At 46.4% G+C, this 20,417-nt stretch overlaps 1 protein-coding gene across 7 annotated transcripts in view; it reads right to left on the bottom strand.

Annotated features, from left to right (window-relative positions):
- The window catches only part of KYAT3 (kynurenine aminotransferase 3), a 58,322-nt gene that overhangs the window by 21,976 nt on the left and 15,929 nt on the right, over positions 1 to 20,417 (bottom strand). For 5 of the 7 annotated variants that reach the window (XM_047785367.1, XM_047785374.1, XM_047785368.1 and 2 more), the window contains 6 exons: positions 13,116 to 13,174; positions 12,070 to 12,214; positions 8,935 to 9,084; positions 3,098 to 3,184; positions 1,924 to 2,049; positions 1,710 to 1,830 (listed from right to left, as the gene is read on the bottom strand). In XM_047785367.1, coding sequence (XP_047641323.1) covers positions 1,710 to 1,830; positions 1,924 to 2,049; positions 3,098 to 3,184; positions 8,935 to 9,084; positions 12,070 to 12,214; positions 13,116 to 13,174 — 688 coding nt within the window. Of the gene's footprint in view, positions 1 to 1,709; positions 1,831 to 1,923; positions 2,050 to 3,097; positions 3,185 to 8,934; positions 9,085 to 12,069; positions 12,215 to 13,115; positions 13,175 to 18,989; positions 19,116 to 20,417 lie in introns of all 7 variants that reach the window. The other 2 variants (XM_047785370.1, XM_047785369.1) reach the window with 1 other exon arrangement.

Below are 20,417 nucleotides of genomic sequence, written 5' to 3'. Positions count from 1 at the left end.
AGATCATGAGGACACAGGTTCGATCCCTGGCCTCGCTCAGGATCTGGCGTTGCCATGAGCTGTGGTGTAGGTCACAGACGCAGCTCCGATCTGGCATTGCTGTGGCTCTGGTGTGGGTGGGCAGCTGTAGCTCCGATTGGACCCCTAGCCTGGGAACCTGCATATGCTGTGGGTGTGGTTCTAAAAGGCAAAAAAAAGAAACAAAAACAAAAACAAACCCCCCCAAAAAATATTAAGAGCAAAAATCAGAAAAATTCAGATGTGTTTATCTCAGTAGCAAGCCCTTTGTTACCGGCAAACACAGGCAGAATTGTGATTTTGTACTGACTTCTAATTACTGAGCTTCTGTGGAGGAAGCGGCCTCTGGTTTCCCGAGGAAACGCAGTATGTCACTATTTCACGATGGCAACGCCGTGACTTCAAGATGTTCCACCTCTAAAGTAAGTCTCGGCACCACCGACCCCTCGGTGAAGTTCAGACTTTATATTCTTGGAGACAGAGTCCTTCAGAAACACCCTACTTTCCCCCTCTCCTCTGTGCCAGTCACGACACCCCCTTAGAAGCTGCGCAAGGCTTCCGGATCCTCCCCACCGCCGCGCCTCCGTATGCAGCAGTTTCCTGATGGGAATTTTCTCTCTGCTTCTCTGCCTGACTAGCTCCGTCTTTTGCCGCTTCTACCGCCGATCACCTCGAGCAGGTGCTTTGTCCTCTATGTCTCTACATCAGCGTGTCACGTACCGCAGGGATAATTACTATACGGGCGACAACGACGTCCGTGAAAGTGCACTCATTTAAAACGGCTTAGTTTCTGCTGGTGATTTTAGTTACCCTTCCCTCATCCTTTCCATACGTCCTATCTTTCATTCAACAATTAGTTTTGGATTGTATAACAAACCCCAGACCTAGTTCTGGGAATTGAAGATTCAGATGAGACCAAAACATAAAAAAATTCCTACCTTCTTGAAGGTTAGAAGTAAAACGTCTAGATGCTGACATTTGTTCTAGAGGAATGAACAAACTAGAACAGAAAGGGACAGAGCAGATGCAGGAAGGAGAGGTGTAACCACCTTCAGTGTCATGAAACCTGACGTCTGAATAAAGACCTGGGGACGTGAGCGATGGAGCCGTGGGGATATCGGGGGAGAGGGTCTCCAGGTATGGGAGAGCCAAGGGCAAAGACCCCAAGTTGCAGCCCAATTTATAACCTTATTGATGATGTAAGTTTGGATTAACCCACCAGACAGGTGGCATTGGGTGAGACGGCCTCACAGTAACGGCGAAGTCCCAGGCGAGGGCCACACAGCAACACCCTACGGTCACTGCAATTTTTTCCTGCTGACTGAGAATTGTGGCAACTTGCTCAGCAGTGACAGACCAGTTCGGGAACAAGTGAGCTCCCTGTGTCTTACGTGCCAAGTACTAGCTGGATTCTTGATAAAAAGCTAAGGATCCAGGCAAAAGTACTATGTCTCTAGTCGCCGAACTTCAGAGTGAGACTCGCAATCTCTTCCCCTAAGTTTGTGCTGTTTGCTCTTCAATCTGTTCATTACTTCCCTCAAGTGCCACTCCTTCAAATCCCACTTGTACATGCTCACACAGACATCCGCCTGTTACAGAGACCATCTTAAAGCTGCTCTGGGTCCTTCCCAACCAGACATCCCACATGGGCCCAAACACATTTACATTTGCGACTCTGCAGTAACTGGTACCTATTTTAAAGTGCTTCTTTCCGGTGTACACGATCCATTCATAGACCTCATCACTGATGCAGAGTGTGTCGTGTTTGATGCAGAGGTCAGCGATTACCTGGAGTTCCTCCCTGGTGAACACCTGCACGTGGCAAAGGAAACAGAGCAGAGCCGATTATTCCACCGGTGAGAAAATAAGGGATCAGAAGACTGTATACAGAGATCAAAGACTCACCTTGCCAAGAGGGTTATGAGGCGTATTCAGTATTATAGCTTTGGTTTTGGAATTAAATTTGCTTGCCAGTTCTTGAGGATCTAACGTCCAGTCAGAACTGCACCATCTTTTCCCATCAACAGGTTTCTAAGCATGAAGAATGAAAACGCAATTTAATCCACAGTTAGTTCATGTTTTCTGTCTTACAGATAATAACCTGCTGAGGAAAAAAAGTAGAGAGAAGCATGGCAAAGGTAGCTGAATAGATGACTAACAAAGAAAAGAAACAGAAATAACCAAGCTTTATTTCTGTCTCCAGACACAATGGGGAGTTCCTGTTGCGGCTCAGTGGTAATGAGTCCAACTAGCATCCATGAGGACATAGGTTCGATCTCCGACCTCGAGCAGTGGGTAAAGGATCCAGCGTTGCTATAAATTGCAGCATAGCTAGCAGATGCAGCTCGGATCCGGCTTTGCTGTGGCAGTGGTATAGGCTGGCAGCTGCAGCTCCCATTCAACCCCTAGCCCAGGAACTTCCATATGCCACAGGCGCAGCCCTAAGGAAAAAAAAGAACACAACAGGCCTGGCTGGAGTCCTGCGTTCACACCTGTTAAGTGGAACACACGCTCTGGCAGCATTAACTGCTGTGAAGGTGCCTATGTGCCTTCAAAGGAGCCAGCTGAGAGTGGTTACCACGCCTGATACCATAAGGCTAGCAGAAGATTCTATGACTACATGGACGTATTACTTAGTTTGATACGATTTTTTAAAAGACAAAGCTACTATGCTTTATAGTACCCCTAAAGACAAAAGCAGAATAAAAAATATTACTTCATTCAGAATCCCACACGCATTTGTGGAGCACCCAGCACACACCTTGTGGTATCAAGTCACTGGGGATCAGTGCTACACAAGTGAGTGGGAAACGGCCTCTGCTGTGGTGGTGCTCAGTCAGGGGGGAGAAACCACATCATCACAAAGATAACACTACATATGATGCAGATGCCGATATAACATGCACGGCAAACGCACGATACAGCAATAACCGCTCCCCCTCAAAGCTGTTACCTTCAGCCGCGGGAGAGAGAAACGGTAAATCCCCAAAGGTAATCAAAGTAGAAACTTTATTGGCAATAAAGTAATTGGTATTTTCAGCACTTGTTGAGTCACAGTGAATCACAGTGGCAGACTCACCGATCGCAGGGGAACAAAAACGGGCGTTCCTCCGGCCATGCTCACCATGGGCCCGTAGCAGTCATAGAAAGGCACCATCACTATGACCTGGGGTGAAAGCACGTGGGGACACAGCACATCGGTCATTAATCCGCTGAGCAAAGTACATGAGAGACGCTGCACTGCTCGCTGACGTGCGGCAGGGAGCAAGCAGCCCCCGGCTTCCCACATCTGCGTGGAAGAGACCTGGGCGAGAAGCCTGTCGGGAGCCTTAACCGGAGGCGTTGATCGCTTCGGGAGACCTGTGGACAGGCTTGCACAGGGGGCCCTTGACATTACATGCCAAGGTTTCTACATGCACAGGCACATTTTTTCTGGGGCAAGGGGTCACAGCTCTCATCATAGTCCCAAAGGGATGTTCCAGCCAAAAACACTGAGTTTCTTTAAGTTGCAAATGAGAAAATAAATGATCCGTGGCAGAGACGGCCCTTGAGGAAAGAGAACTCTGCTGTTAAGGAGGATGATCTAAGCCTCAGGCCGGAGGAAAGCCGGTTCTCTTTTTTCAGGCATGCCAAACGGGGTGGAGCAGGGAGACAGGGTGCTACTGCCACTGTCTGAGAGCACAACTTCCCTCCAGGTGGCCGTTTCTGGATTCTGAGAATCCCTGGCCCTGTGAGGTACACTCCCGGGCCGCTGCCCCACAGGCTCTCTCTCCATCACCCACGGCCTGGCTTTCAGGTCAGGGCCCAGGCTACCCAGTCAGCCAGTACCCCTTCTGCAATATGCCAGCCTGGACCCAGCATCCCGACTTCCTGCTTTTCTATAAGGAGAGTTTGAAAACGTGATTTTTAAAATTTTTTTTGTCTTTTGTCTTCTCGGCGTTGACCTGCAGCACATGGCCTACACCACAGCCACAGCAACTTGGGATCTGAGCCACGTCTGCGACCTACACTGCAGCTCAAGGCAATGCTGGATCCTTAACCTACTGAGCAAGGCCAGGGATCAAACCCACGTCCTCATGGATACTAGTTGGATTCGTTTCCACTGTGCCACAACGGAAACTCCTGAAAACATAATTTATATCCATTGCATACACTCAGTTTTTCTACTTTTTTAAAACTTAGCAATGTTTCACCAAAATTTAATGTTATTATAGTTTTAATATTTGTTATTTTAATGGCTACTTGAGAGTCAACTGAACTCCAGGATAATTTTGTGACAGTTTGCTTCCATCAATAACGATGCTGTGTTCATTTGCGACTCTGTGTAGTTTCTCCATTTTTAATCATTTGCTGAATGCATTCACTTGGTGGCGATGGCTAGACTAAAGGGTACAAACATCATAGTCGAATTGCTTTTGAAAAATCGGACAACAGTTTATAATCATAGAAACCTCAACTGCCTCATTGAACTTTGTGTTGGTTCAATTCACGGTACCTAATCAGCATCCCAAATTGGCACTTTTTGCTGTTTGTATTTCCTGTTCAAGGCCTTTCTCACTGGAGTCATAGGAGGCCCTTCCATTCCAGAGCCCCTCTGCTTGTCCCAGGCGCTCCGGCCACACTGACTAGTGACTCCACAATGGGCCTCCTTGGGTGCTGGTTAGGGCGGAGGACAAGAAACGAGCAGGAACGGCTGGCCCTCTGCCTCTGGTGCTGAATGAGACTGTGCAGTTCGCAGGGACTCGTGTGACAGCTCTGTGGCCCCGGTGAGAAGGGCCCCTGGCAAGAAGTGAGACCTCAGGGAAGGGAGATCGACCGGGAAGCAGCGGGGTGGAGCTGAAGGATGCACTTGGCATTCTCCCTCGTCCGTTCTTTATTTTTACAATGGAAGTCATTCCCTCGCTTTGTGAAGAGTATTTACTGAGCACTCACTATTGCAGTGCTGGCTCTGGAGCAGTAAGCTAGTCCGCCTGGAACTGACATGCCACAGAGAGCCTTAAAGAAGGAAATCAGGTAACGTCAGACATGAATAAATACCTTAAGGAAAACAGTAGGTCACTGTGATGGAAAGTGACACGTGTGGTTTCAAAATATCAGACACGGTGATGAGGGAACGGGGAACAGAGGGGAGCAGGGGGCGGGGCCTTGGGACACACCTGCCGAGGGCAGAGGAGGAGGAGGCCACGCAGGAGTGAGACACCACCGTCTGAGACCAAAGTTCCAACTGTTACAGGATCAGAGGAGAGGACGTAAAGGCAGGGGTGACTGCCCTGCTTCCTCAGCAGCGCACTGTCTGGCGCAGGAGAAGGGATGCAGATGCAAGGGATAATGCAACACAAAGTAACAGAGGGCTCTCTTATAAAGGAGGCAACAACAACAACAACAAAAAAATTGGTTTCTGTCATGGCTCAGTGGTTAATGAATCCGACTAGGAACCATGAGGTTTCGGGTTCGATCCCTGGCCTCGCTCGGTGGGTTAAGGATCCGGCGTTGCTGGGAGCTGTGGTGTAGGTCGCAGATGCAGCTCGGATCTGGTGTTGCTGTGGCTGTGGCGTAGGCCGGCGGCTACAGCTCTGATTAGACCTCTGGGCTGGGAACCTCCATATGCCGTGGGTGCAGCCCTAAAAAAGACAAAAAGACAAAAAATAAAAAATAAACAATAAAAAATAAAGGAGGTACAGCTAACCTGCAGACAGAGTTCAAAGACAGGAATTAACCATACAGATGCACTCTGCAGACCTGCCTTGAGCGAAGCCTCCCTGGAACCTTCCAGACCTGTATTAGCAGAGCTGATCACGTCCTCCTCTTGTCACCATGGTAACTTACCACTGCCCATGGCACTGCCACCTCTGCATTTGCGCCCAGGTCTATCTCGTCTGCTAGACAGAGAACCCTTTATGCATAGAAAGCGCCTTTCAAGCTCTCTCTCCCACAGTGCCCAGCACAGTCTCAGTAACTTCGGACTAAAGGAGAGGGACGAGGAAATATGAAGCGGGGACCTGGAAGGATAACGGGGAGGCAGGGGCAGAGCTGACCGGGGTCAGTGCCAAAGTGGGCCTCACATCGCACCACTAAATACAAGAAGTCACAGGCCTCTTTTCATACCTGCCTCACGTGGTGCTGCTAACAATACAAGGCACAAAAAGACAGTGACCCAATACGTGTTGATTGAGGTCCGATTAAAGGTCATCTAAGCAGTGAAAGCTAAGACTCACTTTGCTGCATCACTGCTAGTCCCTTTTACATGTCCTTATCTAAACAGGCTGTAAAACTCAGTAACACAAAAACAAATAACCCAATCAAAAATGGGCCTAAGAGGAGTTATCTTGTGGCTTAGCAGGTTAAGGATTTGATGTTGTCATTGCAGCACCTTGGGTCACTGCTGTGGCATGGGTTTGAGTCCAAGCCTGGGAGTCTACCTATGATGTAGGTGTGGCCAAAAAGAAAAAAGAAAAGCACAGCAAAAAAATTGGCAGAAGAGCTGAATAGACATATCTCTACAGAAGACAATCAGACGGCCGAGAGGAGCAAGAAGAGATGCTTGATATCACCAATGACTGGAGATGAGCTGTCCCCTCACACCAGTCAGGATGCCTCACATCAAAAAGTCCATCAAAACCGCTGGAGAAGGTGTGGAGAAAAGGCAACCCTCTGTCACTGTTGGTGGGAATGCAAAGCGGTGCAGCCACTGTGGGAAACAGCGTGGAGGGGCCTTATAAAACTAAAGACAGAGCTGCCGCATGATCCGGCAGTCCCACTCCTGGGCATCTACCCAGACGCAACCACACTTTGAAGAGGTATATGCACGCCTATGTTTACAGCAGATCCACCTCCAAAGCCAAGACATGGGAACAACCAAATGTCCATCAACAGATGAATAAAGACAATGTGATGTACACACACACACACACACACATACACACAGGAAAACTACTCAGTCACAAACAATGAAATAACACCATTTGCAACTACATAGATAGACCTAGAGATTATCATACTAAGTGAAGTTAAAAAGAGAAACACAAATACCATATGATATCACCTACACATGGACTCTAAAATATCACTTGATACAGCAGATATTGGCACAATATTGTAAATCAAATATATTTTAGAGGAGTTCCTGTTGTGGTGCAGTGGTTAACGAATCCGACTAGGAACCATGAGGTTGCGGGTTCGATCCCTGGCCTTGCTCATTGGGTTAAGGATCCGGCGTTGCCGTGAGCTGTGCTGTAGGTCGCAGAAGCGGCTCAGGTCCCGTGTTGCTGTGGCCATGGTGTAGGCCAGCGGCTACAGCTCCGATTCAACCCCTAGCCTGGGAACCTCCATATGCCGCAGGAAGCGGCCCTAGAAAAAGGCCAAAAAAAAAAATATATATATATATATACTTTATTTTTTTTTATTTTTTATTTTTTTTGTCTTTTTGCTATTTCTTGGGCCGTTCCCGCGGCATATGGAGGTTCCCAGGCTAGGGGTCAAATCGGAGCTGTAGCCTCCGGCCTACGCCAGAGCCACAGCAATGCGGGATCCGAGCCGCGTCTGCAACCTACACCACAGCTCACGGCAACGCCGGATCGTTCACCCACTGAGCAAGGGCAGGGACCGAACCCGCAACCTCATGGTTCCTAGTCGGATTCGTTAACCACTGCACCACGATAGGAACTCCCTTTTTTTTTTTGTCTTTTTATGCTTTAATAAAAAATTAAAAAAAACAAAATACGTGATTAATAATACTCTTCAATACAAATTAGAAATAAAAAATAAAATAAAATAGGACTCAAACCAATGTACCTATGAAACAGACACAGGCTCACAGACATAGAGAACAGATGTGGGGTGGCCAAAGGGAAGTGGGGGAGGGAGTGGCGAGGGGGAGGCTGAATGGGGAGTTTGGGACCAGTGGATGCAAACTATTACACACAGAATGGATAAACAAGAAGGTCCTACTGCAGAGCATGAGGAATTATGCTCAATATGCTGTATGAAACCAGCAGGGAAAACAGAGGGACTGGATGTGTGCACCTGACAGCTCCTGTTTTGGAACAACGGACGCAGGATAATTGGGATGGAAACGAACAACATTCGGACGAGATTTCAGGTATTTGTGCAAGTGACCTCCTAAAAATAAATAAATAGGCAGTAAAAATAAGAATAAATGACAGGCAACACAATGAAGGACTCTCAGAGACAAAATAGTAAGTAAAAGGAGCCAGACTCAAGAGAACATATGGTATGACTCTATCACACCAAGTTAAGGAGCTGGCAAAATGAACTATGCTGATGAAACGCAGAAGAATGATCGCCTCTGGGAGACTATGGGCTAGGGAGGGGGAGGGAGGCCTCTGGGGTGCTGCGGTGTACCACGTCTTCATCAGGTTTGTGTGACGTGGAGAAATACATACACATATCCATGTAAACACTCACTGAATTGTACTTAACATCTGTGAACTTGATGGCATACGCGTTATAATCCAAAAACAATTTAAAAAAATAAAAGCGTAAAATCAGTAAAAGCATGGAGTTCCCCGGTAGCTCAGTGGGTTAAGGACCTGGCATTGTCAGTGCTGTGGCACGGGTTGTTTCCGTGGTGTGGGTTCAATCCCTGGCCTGGGAACTTCTATATGCTGCAGGCACAGCCAATAGTATTTTTAAAATATATTTTATTTTAAAAATAAAATAAAAGATAAAATAATAAAATAAAAACGTAAAAGCAGGAGTTCCCTTGTGGTGCAGCAGGTTAAGAACCTGGCACTATTGCTGCAGCAGCTTGGGTTGCTGCTGTGGTGAGGGTTTGCTCCCTGGCCTGGAAACTTCTACATGCTGGGGACGTGGCCAAAAAGGGGAAAAAAAAGTGAGTAAAAGCAGGACAAATGACAGTGATTAACAGAGGCCACATGATAATGTTAACATACTTACTTCGTCTCCCTCCTCGATGAATCCTTGAATGGCATTAAACAGAGATCCATACGCTCCCACTGTCACAACGATTTCTTCAGTGGGATTGATTTGCTTTTGATAAAACTTTCCATACAGGCAGGACAGAGCTTTCACAAGTGATAGATGACCCTGTTGAGCAAAAAGGAGGAAAAAACCTTGAATTTGATTACGAGACCTCTTTCTCTAAGGTAGTTTGACTCTAAAATGTACGAATGTTTAACACCTGGGGTTTATCCAATTTGTATTTTTAAACGGCAATGAATTAAAAAAGTTTCTTCCCCTTCTTTCAGAGCGTTCCTGCATGAGTGGTCATAAAGACTTGCTCATGATGAAAAACTTCCTATTAAATGTGGATTTGCGAAGACAAAATTTCAAGTGATTAGTTTTGAATAAAAATTAACTTCAAGGAGTTCCTTTTGTGGTTCAGCAGTTAATGAACCTGACTAGGCTCCATGAGGATGTGGGTTCAGCCCCTGGCCTCGCTCGGTGGGTTGGGGATCCGGGGTTGCCGTGAGCTGTGGTGTTGGTCACAGATGCAGTTTGGATCCCTTGTTGCTGTGGCTGTGGTGTAGACTGGCAGCTGTAGCTCCAATTTGACCTCTAGGCTGGGAAACTTCATATGCCTTGGGTGTGGCTCTAAAAAGCAAAAACAAAAACAAAAACAAAAACAAAAAACCTTCAATATCAAATATATTTTTGCTAGTATGTGTTTTTGGTTGTAATTAAGACAAATTTACCTACTTTATTTTTGGCAACAATTGAATTATATTGTCGAGTTGGATGGTTTTCCCAGTTAAAACAACCAAACGTCCTGCATTAACTGTATCCTCTGAATCTGTTTTCCACGTTGCTGGAGAGAAAGTCATGCCAACGCGTGGACTGTGGAGAGAGGGCAAACTCCCCAAAGAAACGCACCCGAGGGCTGACGCGCAGGCCGAGGTGCGGCGGGTGCAGCACGGCGCTGACAGGGCGGCGAGGGCGGCAGTTCTGCAGGAGAGCGCCGCGCCCGGAGAACCCAGGGGCCCGAGGACGGGGGCGCGCGGGAACCCCTGCTTGGCTTTTCCTCCATTTTCTCTTTCCCTTCCGTTTTTTCTTCTTGTCTATTTGGCGTTAAAGTCAGTCTTTCTTTCTTTTTCCTTTGTTGCCCAGCATCTACTTCCTCTTTCCGCTTTTGGGGGCCACCCTGATCGTTGGTCACCTGCAAACACGTGTCTGAGGGCAGGTCGTGGGCTCTTGTCAGGAAGGCCCCTGGGTGCTGGCGAGGTGCCCTGGCTCAGGACGCAGCAGCAGAGGAGGCTGCTTGCTTATACCCAGACTTGTGGGCTAAGGAAGTCTCTGATTCCAAGATATCCACCTAGGTTTGTATATAGAAAGGGAGGAGCTCCCCATGTGGATCAGCAGGTTAGGGACCTGATATTGTCTCTGTGAAGACGCAGGTTCGATCCCTGGCCTTGCTCAGGGGGTTAAGGGTCTGGTGTTCCTGTGAGCTGTGGTGTAGGTCACAGATGTGGCTCAGATCCCACGTTGCTGTGGCTGTGGTGTAGGTCACAGATGTGGCTCAGATCCCACGTTGCTGTGGCTGTGGTGTAGGCCAGTAGCTGCAGCTGCCAATTTGACCCCTAGCCTGGGAACCTCCATATGCCACAGGTGCTGCCGTAAAAAGAAAAAAAAGAAAAGGTAAGAAAGGGAGGGATTTTTTTTTTTTTTTGGGTCAAAGATGCATTTATTGTCAAATTTTTATGTCTTTCGGAACACTGGCTCTTATGTCTCAGACCCTCACCCAGTTAAACATCAATAAAAATGAAGCCCAAGCACATTTTTCTTATTTTTAAAATGGGAGACATTATAATATTAGAGAAACTGGTTATAATAATAAAAAAGTGATCGAACACAGCCAGTAAAGTAAAAAGCAACAGCAAGAGTTTAAAAAGATACTTAAATTTAAGATAAAAAAAAATACATGAATTGTGGGAAGAGCAAGAAAAAGTTGTTACCCTTTCCAGAAATCCAAAATTCCCTTTGAATTTCATTTTAATACCACGTCGAATGAATTCTAGCAAAAGTTGATCAGAAAGCACTTCATCCATCCTTAATCACTCATGGTTCACAGAGGGAGTAAAACTAGGCAAAGATACGTACAGAACAATGATCTCCCCTCAAAATCTGTTACTTCCGGTCCCCCACAGGTGACCAACGTCCACAGCCTGGCGACAGGATGACACGTTCCCAGAGGGCTATCAATACAGAGACACCCCCGCGTGCACGCACTCACGGTCGGTCACAGACCGGGAAGGCCACAGACGGCGCGTGTGGAGGTCTTCTGCTGAAGCTCATGCACAAAAGCAGGGGCGGCTGGATGTGGCCCCGGGACCACACTTCCCAGCCTCTGCCGTGGACCAGTTTAGGGAAAGCGGACACCTTAACCTTCCGTGGCCTTCCCGTCCGCCACCATCACACATCACTCCGCTCACCTAGGTATTGCTCAGTTTCTCTGAGCAACGTTTCACAGTTCTCACTGTGCTGCTCTTACGTATATTTAAGAAAAAATCCGATTTAAATTTCATGTGATTGGATACTATTGTAAACGGCATGTAAAAAAATTTAACTTTTCGGCTGTTCATTTCTAGTACTCAGAAATGCAATTGAATTTTGCGTAGTGGTTTTGTGTCCTGAAACATTCAATTCACCTAGTGTGTTGTGGGAAGGTTTTTTGGTTGGTTGCTGGGTTTTTTTTGGTAGAATCTCGGAAATCTCCAGATGTCGGAGGCCTTTCGTCACCGGGGGATGGAGGTTGGGCTGAGACAGAGGGTGAGAGTGGGGAATAGGGGGCACGAGTTGAGAGGCCAGGGCCGCCTGAGTGCGCCAGGGAGAGAAGGCGTGTCTCTAGTGAACCTTCTTCTCTGCTGCCCGAGGACCCCACCCTGGGACAGCAGCGAAGGCCAGGCCAGGACAGGGCCAGCTCGTCCTAGGGGATGAGGGCAGGGTGGGGTGTTTCTGGCTATCAGGTAGGCACAGGTGGTTCCAGAGAGCCAAGGGCACAGAGGTGGTGGAAGAACATTCACACACAATCCGATAAAAACACCAGCTCCCGGGCCGCGGTCCGCGCGTACTTACAAAGCCCCGTGTGTACTGATTCATACTGTCAATGGCTGCGATCTTCGCCAGTGTCTCCTTGACGTACTCAGGGGGGGAAATGTCTGGGAGGCCTTGGCCAAGATTGACGACGGTGGGGTCTGCAGCCAACTGGGTGAATTCGACCCTGAGACAAAAAATGCTAATATTAACAAGAACTACAATTACAAAGTTAGTTTTTTATACCTCGCTCCTAAAACTGAAAAATAAAACTTACTTTTATAGATCAAAAAAAAAAAACCACAATGTGATCCCAATAAAGAATTCTACCGTGGACAAAGTGACGTTTCCTAGAAAAATGATGGGTGAGTTGATGAACTTAATGTTTCTGACAAATCTCAGCTCCACGATACCCCTATTGTAATCACATATATTTTTTCCCAACCATCTGCTAAGTTCTCTAATCAACCATTGGAGAGTGGAGCTAATGGGAAAAGTTCATGGAGTAGAAGGTAAGTTTCACGAGCATCCATCCAAACGACGGTTTTCTCTGCCCATTTCCAGCGCCCAGCACAGGGCCTGGCACATCTGCTGAATAAATAAATCAGTGTATGCACAGTTACTTCCTTCCATTCCCATTGAATGGATGAATTAAAACAATTGGCTTTGGGAGTTCCCGTCGTGGCACAGTGGAAACGAATCCGACGAGGAACCATGAAGTTGTGGGTTCGATCCCTGGCCTCAATCAGTGGGTGTTGCCATGAGCTGTGGTGTGGGTCGCAGGCGCGGCTTGGATCCCTTGTTGCTGTGGCTGTGGTGTAGGCCGGCAGCTACAGCTCTGATTCGACGCACAGCCTGGGAACCTCCATATGCCGCAGGTGTGGCCCTAAAAAGGACAGAAGACAAAAAAGAAAAAAAAAAAGAAAAAAAAAGAACTTCCCTCAGACCCTCGAAGGTGGCTGTAATTCTGGGGATCTGAAACAAATGGCTTTGTTTACAGACTACAGATAAGGCTAAAAATGTCCAACTACGGGTACAAGCATGTGGAGGAAAATGCTAACCCAATTACTACTGCTTAAGGTACTCACCATACATTGCTGTCAAGGCCTTCAATTCGTTTTGCATTTTTGAATTTCGAAGACATTTTCTGAAATATACAAATAGTGAAAACACTTTAAAATTCCTTGAATCAAAATGTGAAAAATCACGAGTAAAAAGAAGAGTACTAGAGATAAATTCTAGACGCCGGTACAAAATTCCGAAGAGGAATTCATCTTTCACCTACTATTTCAAGGAGTGTTTTTTCTTATGAACCTTAGAGCTTTATCTTCTCACATAAGAACAAAAATACCATCATAGCCTAAAAAATACATCAACTTAAAGGCCTGCAATGTACTAAAGAGAACAATGGTGATACTAAAAAAAGTCAGTTTAAGAAAACGTCTCTGGCAGTTCCCACTGTGGCACAATGAGATCAGCTGAGACTCTGGGGCACTGGGACACTTCGATCCCTGGCCCAGGGGAGTGGGTTAAAGGATCTGTGTTATTGCAGCTGCAGCCTAGGTCACAGCCATGGGTGGGATCTGATCCCTGGCCAGGGAACTCCATATGCCACAGGGAGGCCAAAAAAGAAAAAAAAAGAATAGTTTTTAGAGTTCCCTGGTGGCTCAGTGGGATAAAAGTCCGGCGCTGTCACTGCTGTGGCTCTGATCACTGCGGGGGTGTGGGTTCAGGGACTCTGATCCAGGAACTTTCCTGTGCTGTGGGTGCAGCCCAAAACAAAAACCAAAAAACCTCATGCACCTACGGACAATTAACCTCTGACAGAGGGGGTGAGAGAATACAGTGGAGAAAAGAAAGTCTCTTCAGTAAGTGACGCCGGGAAACCCGACAGCTCCAGGCAAAAGAATGAAAATAGAACATTCTTTTTTTTTTTTTGTCTTTTTGCTATTTCTTTGGGCCGCTCCCGCGGCATATGGAGGTTCCCAGGCTAGGGGTCGAATCGGAGCCGTAGTCACCGGCCTACGCCAGAGCCACAGCAACGCGGGATCCGAGCCGCGTCTGCAACCTACACCACAGCTCACGGCAACGCTGGATCCTTAACCCACTGAGCAAGGGCAGGGACCGAACTCGCAACCTCATGGTTCCTAGTCGGATTCGTTAACCACTGCGCCACGACGGGAACTCCGGAAAACAGAACATTCTTGAACACCATACACAAACGTAAACTCGAAATGGATTAAAGACCTAGACAAGACTCTAAACGTCTTAGAGGAAAACACAGGCGGAACACAACTTCGACTAAATCACAACAGTATCTCTTTGGATCCACTTCCCAGAGTAATGAAAATAAAACCAAAACTAATGAAATGGGACCAATTTGACTCAAAAGCTTTTGCACAGCAAAGAAAACCAGAACCAAAGAGAAAAAACAACCTACAGGATAGAAGAAGATATCTGCACACAATACGACTAGCAATGGACTCACTTCCAAAATATACAAACAGCTCAGGAAGCTCTAAGAACAAACAACCCAATCAAAAACGTGGTCTGAAGATCTACACAGACCTTTCTCCAAAAATGACACATAGATGATGTCATATGAAAACATATGAAAAGATGCTCAACATACTAATTATTAGAGAAATGCAAACCGAAACTACAGGGAGGTATCACCTCGCACTACTCAGAACGGCCATCATCAAAAAACCCAGAAACAATAAACGCTAGAGACAGCGTTCAGAAAAGGGAAGCCTCCCACCCTGCTGGCGGGAATGTCAAGTGGCACAGTCACTGCAGAGATTGGTATGGAGGTTCCTTAAAAAAGTGAAAAGAGAGCTACCACATGATCCGGTAAGCCCAGTCCAGAGCATCTGTCCAGAGAAAACCGTAACTCAAAAAGATAATGCACCCCGCTGTTCTCTGCAGCACGCTTCACAACAGCCAAGACATGGGAGCGGCCCCAGTGCTCATCGCCAGAGGAGTGGGTGAGTACAACGGAATGTCACTCGGCCACCACGCCAAGTGAGGCCAGCCAGAAAGAGAAAGACAAAACCATCTGATACCGCTTATGTGTGGGATTTTAAAAAAGGAGACAAATGAACTTATTTACAAAAGAGAAATGGACTCACAGACATAGAAAACAAACTGATGGTTACCAATGGGGGTGGGGAGAGGGATAAATTAGGAATTTTGGATTAAAATATAACACTTCTACATATAAAATAGATAACTGGAGTTCCCTTATGGCACGGTGGGTTGAGGACCCGGTGTTGCCACTGCTGTGGCTTGGGTCACTGCTGTGGTGAGGGTTCAATCCCTGGCTGGGAAACTCCCATATGCTGTGGGTGTGGCTGAGAAAAAAAAAGAATCAGCAAGGACCTACTGTCTAGCACAGGGAACTCCACTCATCATTCTGTAATAACCTACGTGAGAAAAGAGTCTGAAAAAGAATGGATCTGTGTATAGACATAACTGAGTCATTTTGCTGAAACTAATAGAACATTGCAAATCAGCTATACTCCAGCATGAAACAAATATAACACCCGAGAGTAATAGAACATTGCAAATCAGCTATACTCCAGCATAAAATAAACTAATGTAACACCTTAAACGAATATAATCCTGCAAATCAGCTACACTCCAACATAAAACAAAAATTCAAATAAAAACATAATATGAATCATGCTCTGGAGATCATTTTAGGTAAGATGAACCAGCACTTTCACAAGTACGTTCCATATGTGACATACAGGAAGCGCCAAAACAAATGGTTTAAGAGCTACTCCAAAAGGAGTTCCAAACAAGAGGAATAGTTAACATCACCGAGTCAGTACATACCAGGCACTATTCTAAGCGTCTTAAATAATTAACATTTAATATTTACAGCGACCGCACGTAGCGGCTCCATGATGAGCCGCGGTTTACACCTGAGGAAAGTGAGGTACAGCGGAGAGAAGACCATGTAACCAGGCGCCTGCCCAGGCCCAGGGTCACTGAAGCGGGTGGCGTTCCACCCAGACTCAACCCAGAGCTTGAACCCAGGTAGTCTGACCTAAGAAAACACACTCAGCACTGTTTTCACACACTGTCTGCTACATAACAGGACCTTGTAAAAAAGACACTAGAAGCCTGACTCCTAGACATTTGGGTAGGCACACTCAGACCAAGCAAGCTAGGGCTGGGATAAAAACAATACGGAAAGTTAGAATTATGGGAGTTCCCGTCGTGGCGCAGTGGCAACGAATCCGATGAGGAACCATGAGGTTGCAGGTTCCATCCTTGGCCTCGCTCAGCAGGTTAAGCATCCGGCGTTGCCCTGAGCTGGGGCGTAGGTTGCAGACGTGGCTCGGATCTGGTGTGGCTGTGGCTGTGGCGTAGGCCGGCAGCTGTAGCTCTGATTTGACCTCTAGTCTGGGAACCTTCATATGCCGTAGGTGTGGCCCTAAAAAAAGACAAAAAAACAAAAAAAGGAAGTTAGAATTATGGCATGGCGTACAATTTTTCGGTTCTTTAGGTTCTAAAATTAAGTTTTATTATCTCTCAAAAGCATTGAACTAGCTTCAAGTTCATTGTTAACAAGCTGCTGGAAGAAAAAAAGATTGGCAGCATTTTTTCAAAGATTTTCCTAATAGAATATTAAAGCAATTTTAATTCAATCTGGGAGGAAGATAATGATAACGGTTATTAAATAGACCATTGTTCTCATTCTACTCTCAGTAATGGAACCAGGAAAAATACCCTTTTCACTCTCAGATTTTTAATCTTTGAAAGGGCGGTGGAGTCTATCAGGCGGACATTCTCCAGAGGCTGAGGCACCTTCCAGAAGAGCCCACGCTCTTCCAGAGATTGCTGCGGGAGAACTAAACACCCCCGGAAAGATCGAGAGAAAAAGACATTTTAACAACTGTCCTGTCCTCTCAAAAAATGTTCAAAACCGAGTGCTTCATTCGGTCTGTGGCTTCACACACAGAGCAGAGATTCACACAGAAAAGCGCACACAGTCGCCCGCAGATCATCAAGACACCAAGTTCAAATTTACTCAAAATATTTAGAAAGTTGAGGCCAAGATGTGTTCTCAGCTATAATTTTCTTTAAAATGTGCATCTAGAGCAGCCTCTTCTCTCACCACCCCCCCGCCTCTGCTCCCCGCCCCCCCACTGCAGGCACTGGACAGGCATCCATTCCACAGTCTTGTCGTGCCAGCTTCATAAGTGAGCCTTCCTCTACCAAACGGTCTTGCTGAACCACTGTCTCTCAGCCCACCTTTCGGTCACCACACTCCCTCATCCCCATGGAGGATTTTTAGGCATTTTTTACAATCATGTCTCCCCTGCTCCCCCCCCATTAAACATTAATGAAGATGATTTTGTCAGAGTTGAGCTTTGGGTGGTCACAAAACATGATCTAGTGCCAGTTCCTTCCCCTTAGGGAGAAGGCCTTTGTGTAGAATGCACGTTCTGGAGTTCCCTGGTGGCACGTGGGTTAAGGATCTAGCATCGTCACGACTGTGACTCCGGTCACTGCTTTGGCTCAGGCTCGGTCCCCGGCCACAAATAGCCTGTATGCCGCAGGTGCAGCCAGCAACAACAGAAAGAATGCGTGGTCTATACTCAGTCCAATCCGGGTCTCCACCACCTTGCTCCCTCACTTAGCGAACTCCTATTTCACCTGCCACCTTTCGTTCTCAAGTTCAATGTTATTCCGGGGGGCCTTCTCTGACTCCCAAGTCAAAGTGTCATGTCTCTCTGACGTCTGATGAGCTCCCGACAGGAGGCGTTTACAACAGAGCCCTGCATTTCTCCTTCTGTTTATCTGACTGTATTCTTCCTTAGACTCTAAGCTCATGAGGAACTATTTCTAGCTTGTTCGCTGTTCCTTGATGTCTGCCTGCATTAATCAGATTTCTCTAAAGAAACTGAATCAATAGGATGTGCGCATATACAGTGATTTATTTTAAGGAATTGCCTCATGAGATCTGTGAGCACTGGCAAGGCTGAAACCTGCAGAGCTCCGGTGGGCTGGAGACCCAAGGAAGAGCTGAAGTGGCAGCTGCAGTCTGCAGCAGAACTCCCTCTTCTGGGGGGAACCTCTGTCTTTTCTCTTGATCGAATCAAGGCCACGCACATTATGGAGGGTAATTTGCTTTAGTTCAAGTTACTGATTGAGGCGTGATGAGGATGATGCTTCTGTGAGTCAAGCAGCACCAGAAGCTGGGGGGAAGCAGGAGGAGAGTCCCCCTCACAGCTCTCAGGAGAACCGACCCTGCCAACACCTGCACCTTGGACTTCTGGCCTCCTGTGCTACGAGGGGATACATTTTTGTTGTCTAAGCCACAGTGGTTGTGCTACTTCTTTAAGGAAGCCCAAGGAAATGAATATAGGAGTGAAAATGTCTAAGACGCCTCACAGTGCCCAAAGGCATCAAGATTCAGCAGTAGGTGCAAATGCTCCCTGTCTAATAATTATTGTCCAGAGCGGACCCAGTATGTGGAAAATAAAAATAAACCTGAAATCCTACGAGGAACTAAATACGAGCCCCAGGTGTACTATGGTACATCTGTAGGGCCTGTACAATCCCTAGACAACTAACTCCCGAGATGACCTCCCTTCCCAGGTAGATTAATGCCTGCCATACGTCCACTGTACTGCGGTATTATAAACACAGAACTGCTAGGGAGAAAGCAAGCAGCATCTTTGGTTGTTCATGGGAGGCTGAAACATGCAGTTCTGCAGAATCACCACTAGATGCCACTCTTGGCAGACATAAGAAAAAGCTAAGTACCTCTTTAAACCACTAACTGCACCTGTCACCATAGCTATCCTCAAAAAGACAAAAATAGCAAGCGTCTGGGAAGATGTGGAGAGGGAGGAACCCTTGTGCACTACTGGTGGGGTTGTAAATTGGTGCGGCCACTTTGGAAAACAGTAGGAGGGTCTTTAAAAAATTAAAAATAGAATTACCATGTGATTCAGCAACTTCACCGCTGGGTATTTACCCAAAGAACACAGAAACACTAAATTGAGAGGATGTATGCTTCACTGATGTTCACTGCATCACTGGTTACAGATAGCCAAAGTATGTGTCCACTGAAAGACAAGTGGATAAGGAAGATACAGGATGTAAATATACAGTGGAGTATACTCAAGTCACAAAAAATAAATAAAATCTTGCCATTTGTAACCACATTGATGGATCGAGGAGGTGTTCACGCTAAATGAAATAAGTCGGACAAAGAAAGACAAATTCTGCATGATCTCCCCTATGTGTGGAATCTAAAAAACAAAACAGATGAACAAAACGAAGTGAAAGCAGACTTAGAGATGCAGAGAACAAATGAGTGGTTGCCAGAAGGTGGGTGGGATGGTGGTGGAGGGAACAGGTGAAGGGGATTAAGATGAACAAAGCTCCAGACGTGTAATAAATAAGCCCCGAGGAACATCGTAAATAATACTGCGATACCTCTGCATGGGGCAGGTGGTTACTTGACTTACTGTGGGGATCATTTCTCAGTGCATATAAACGTCCCAGCATTGGGTCGTACATCTGAAACTAATATCATATTGGAGGTCCACATTCTGATTTTTAAAAAAGTTTATTGCAATAGTACCCGAAAAGTTTGGAAAGAAGAAACAAATATTACCCATTATCCTAACACCCAAAGGTACACAACTCTCAGTTGCGTGTAATTCGAGAGCCCTGTCTGCACAACCTGCTGCACTGAGATGGTGCAGGACTTGGGTAGGAAAGTCCTCCCAAATGCAGGGCCGAAGCTGGGGAAAGCAAGGCTGTTAATATCTAGGAATCACGGGGTATGAATCCAGGACAAAAACGAAGAGTGCAAGAAAAGGCCAGAAACAGAAATACCAAAGCTGCTTTCTGGAGAGACAAGGACAGCCATCAGGCGGGCGAAGCAGATGGACTCACGTACAGCAAGACCAGGCTGGAGCAGAAAGGGATTATCTGTTAAGGGGCTCATGTGAACCCAGGCTGCGGTTACACCCATTACCCTTTAGAGCTGTGAAGTAGGCATTCATAGGTGCAATCACAGGCATTTTTTAAACTGTTGTCTTTTAACAGAGAATATTAAACATTTTGTGAATTTTCTTAGCCATCATAAGAATTTCCCCTTTAATTAGTAGGTAATGGTTCAGGTTATATATCACACCTTATGCCTTCATCCCCCTATTGTTTGAGTGTTTGTTATCCGCAGTGTTTGCAATGTTAGGTAGTACGCTTCTATTGTGTATTTACTTATATGGTCCCCACTCTGTTTCCCTTAGTTTTAAACTCTGATGTAGAAGATGAATATGCCCTCTTGTAACACAAGTATTAACCATCACGAGGTGACAAATATCCTACATATTCTACCTAAACTACTTTTATGGAGA

This window comes from Phacochoerus africanus, chromosome 6 (assembly GCF_016906955.1).
Source record: "Phacochoerus africanus isolate WHEZ1 chromosome 6, ROS_Pafr_v1, whole genome shotgun sequence".
Lineage (NCBI taxonomy): Eukaryota > Metazoa > Chordata > Mammalia > Artiodactyla > Suidae > Phacochoerus > Phacochoerus africanus.
Note: the sequence above shows the minus strand (reverse complement) of the source record. Positions and strands in the feature narration are given on the sequence as shown.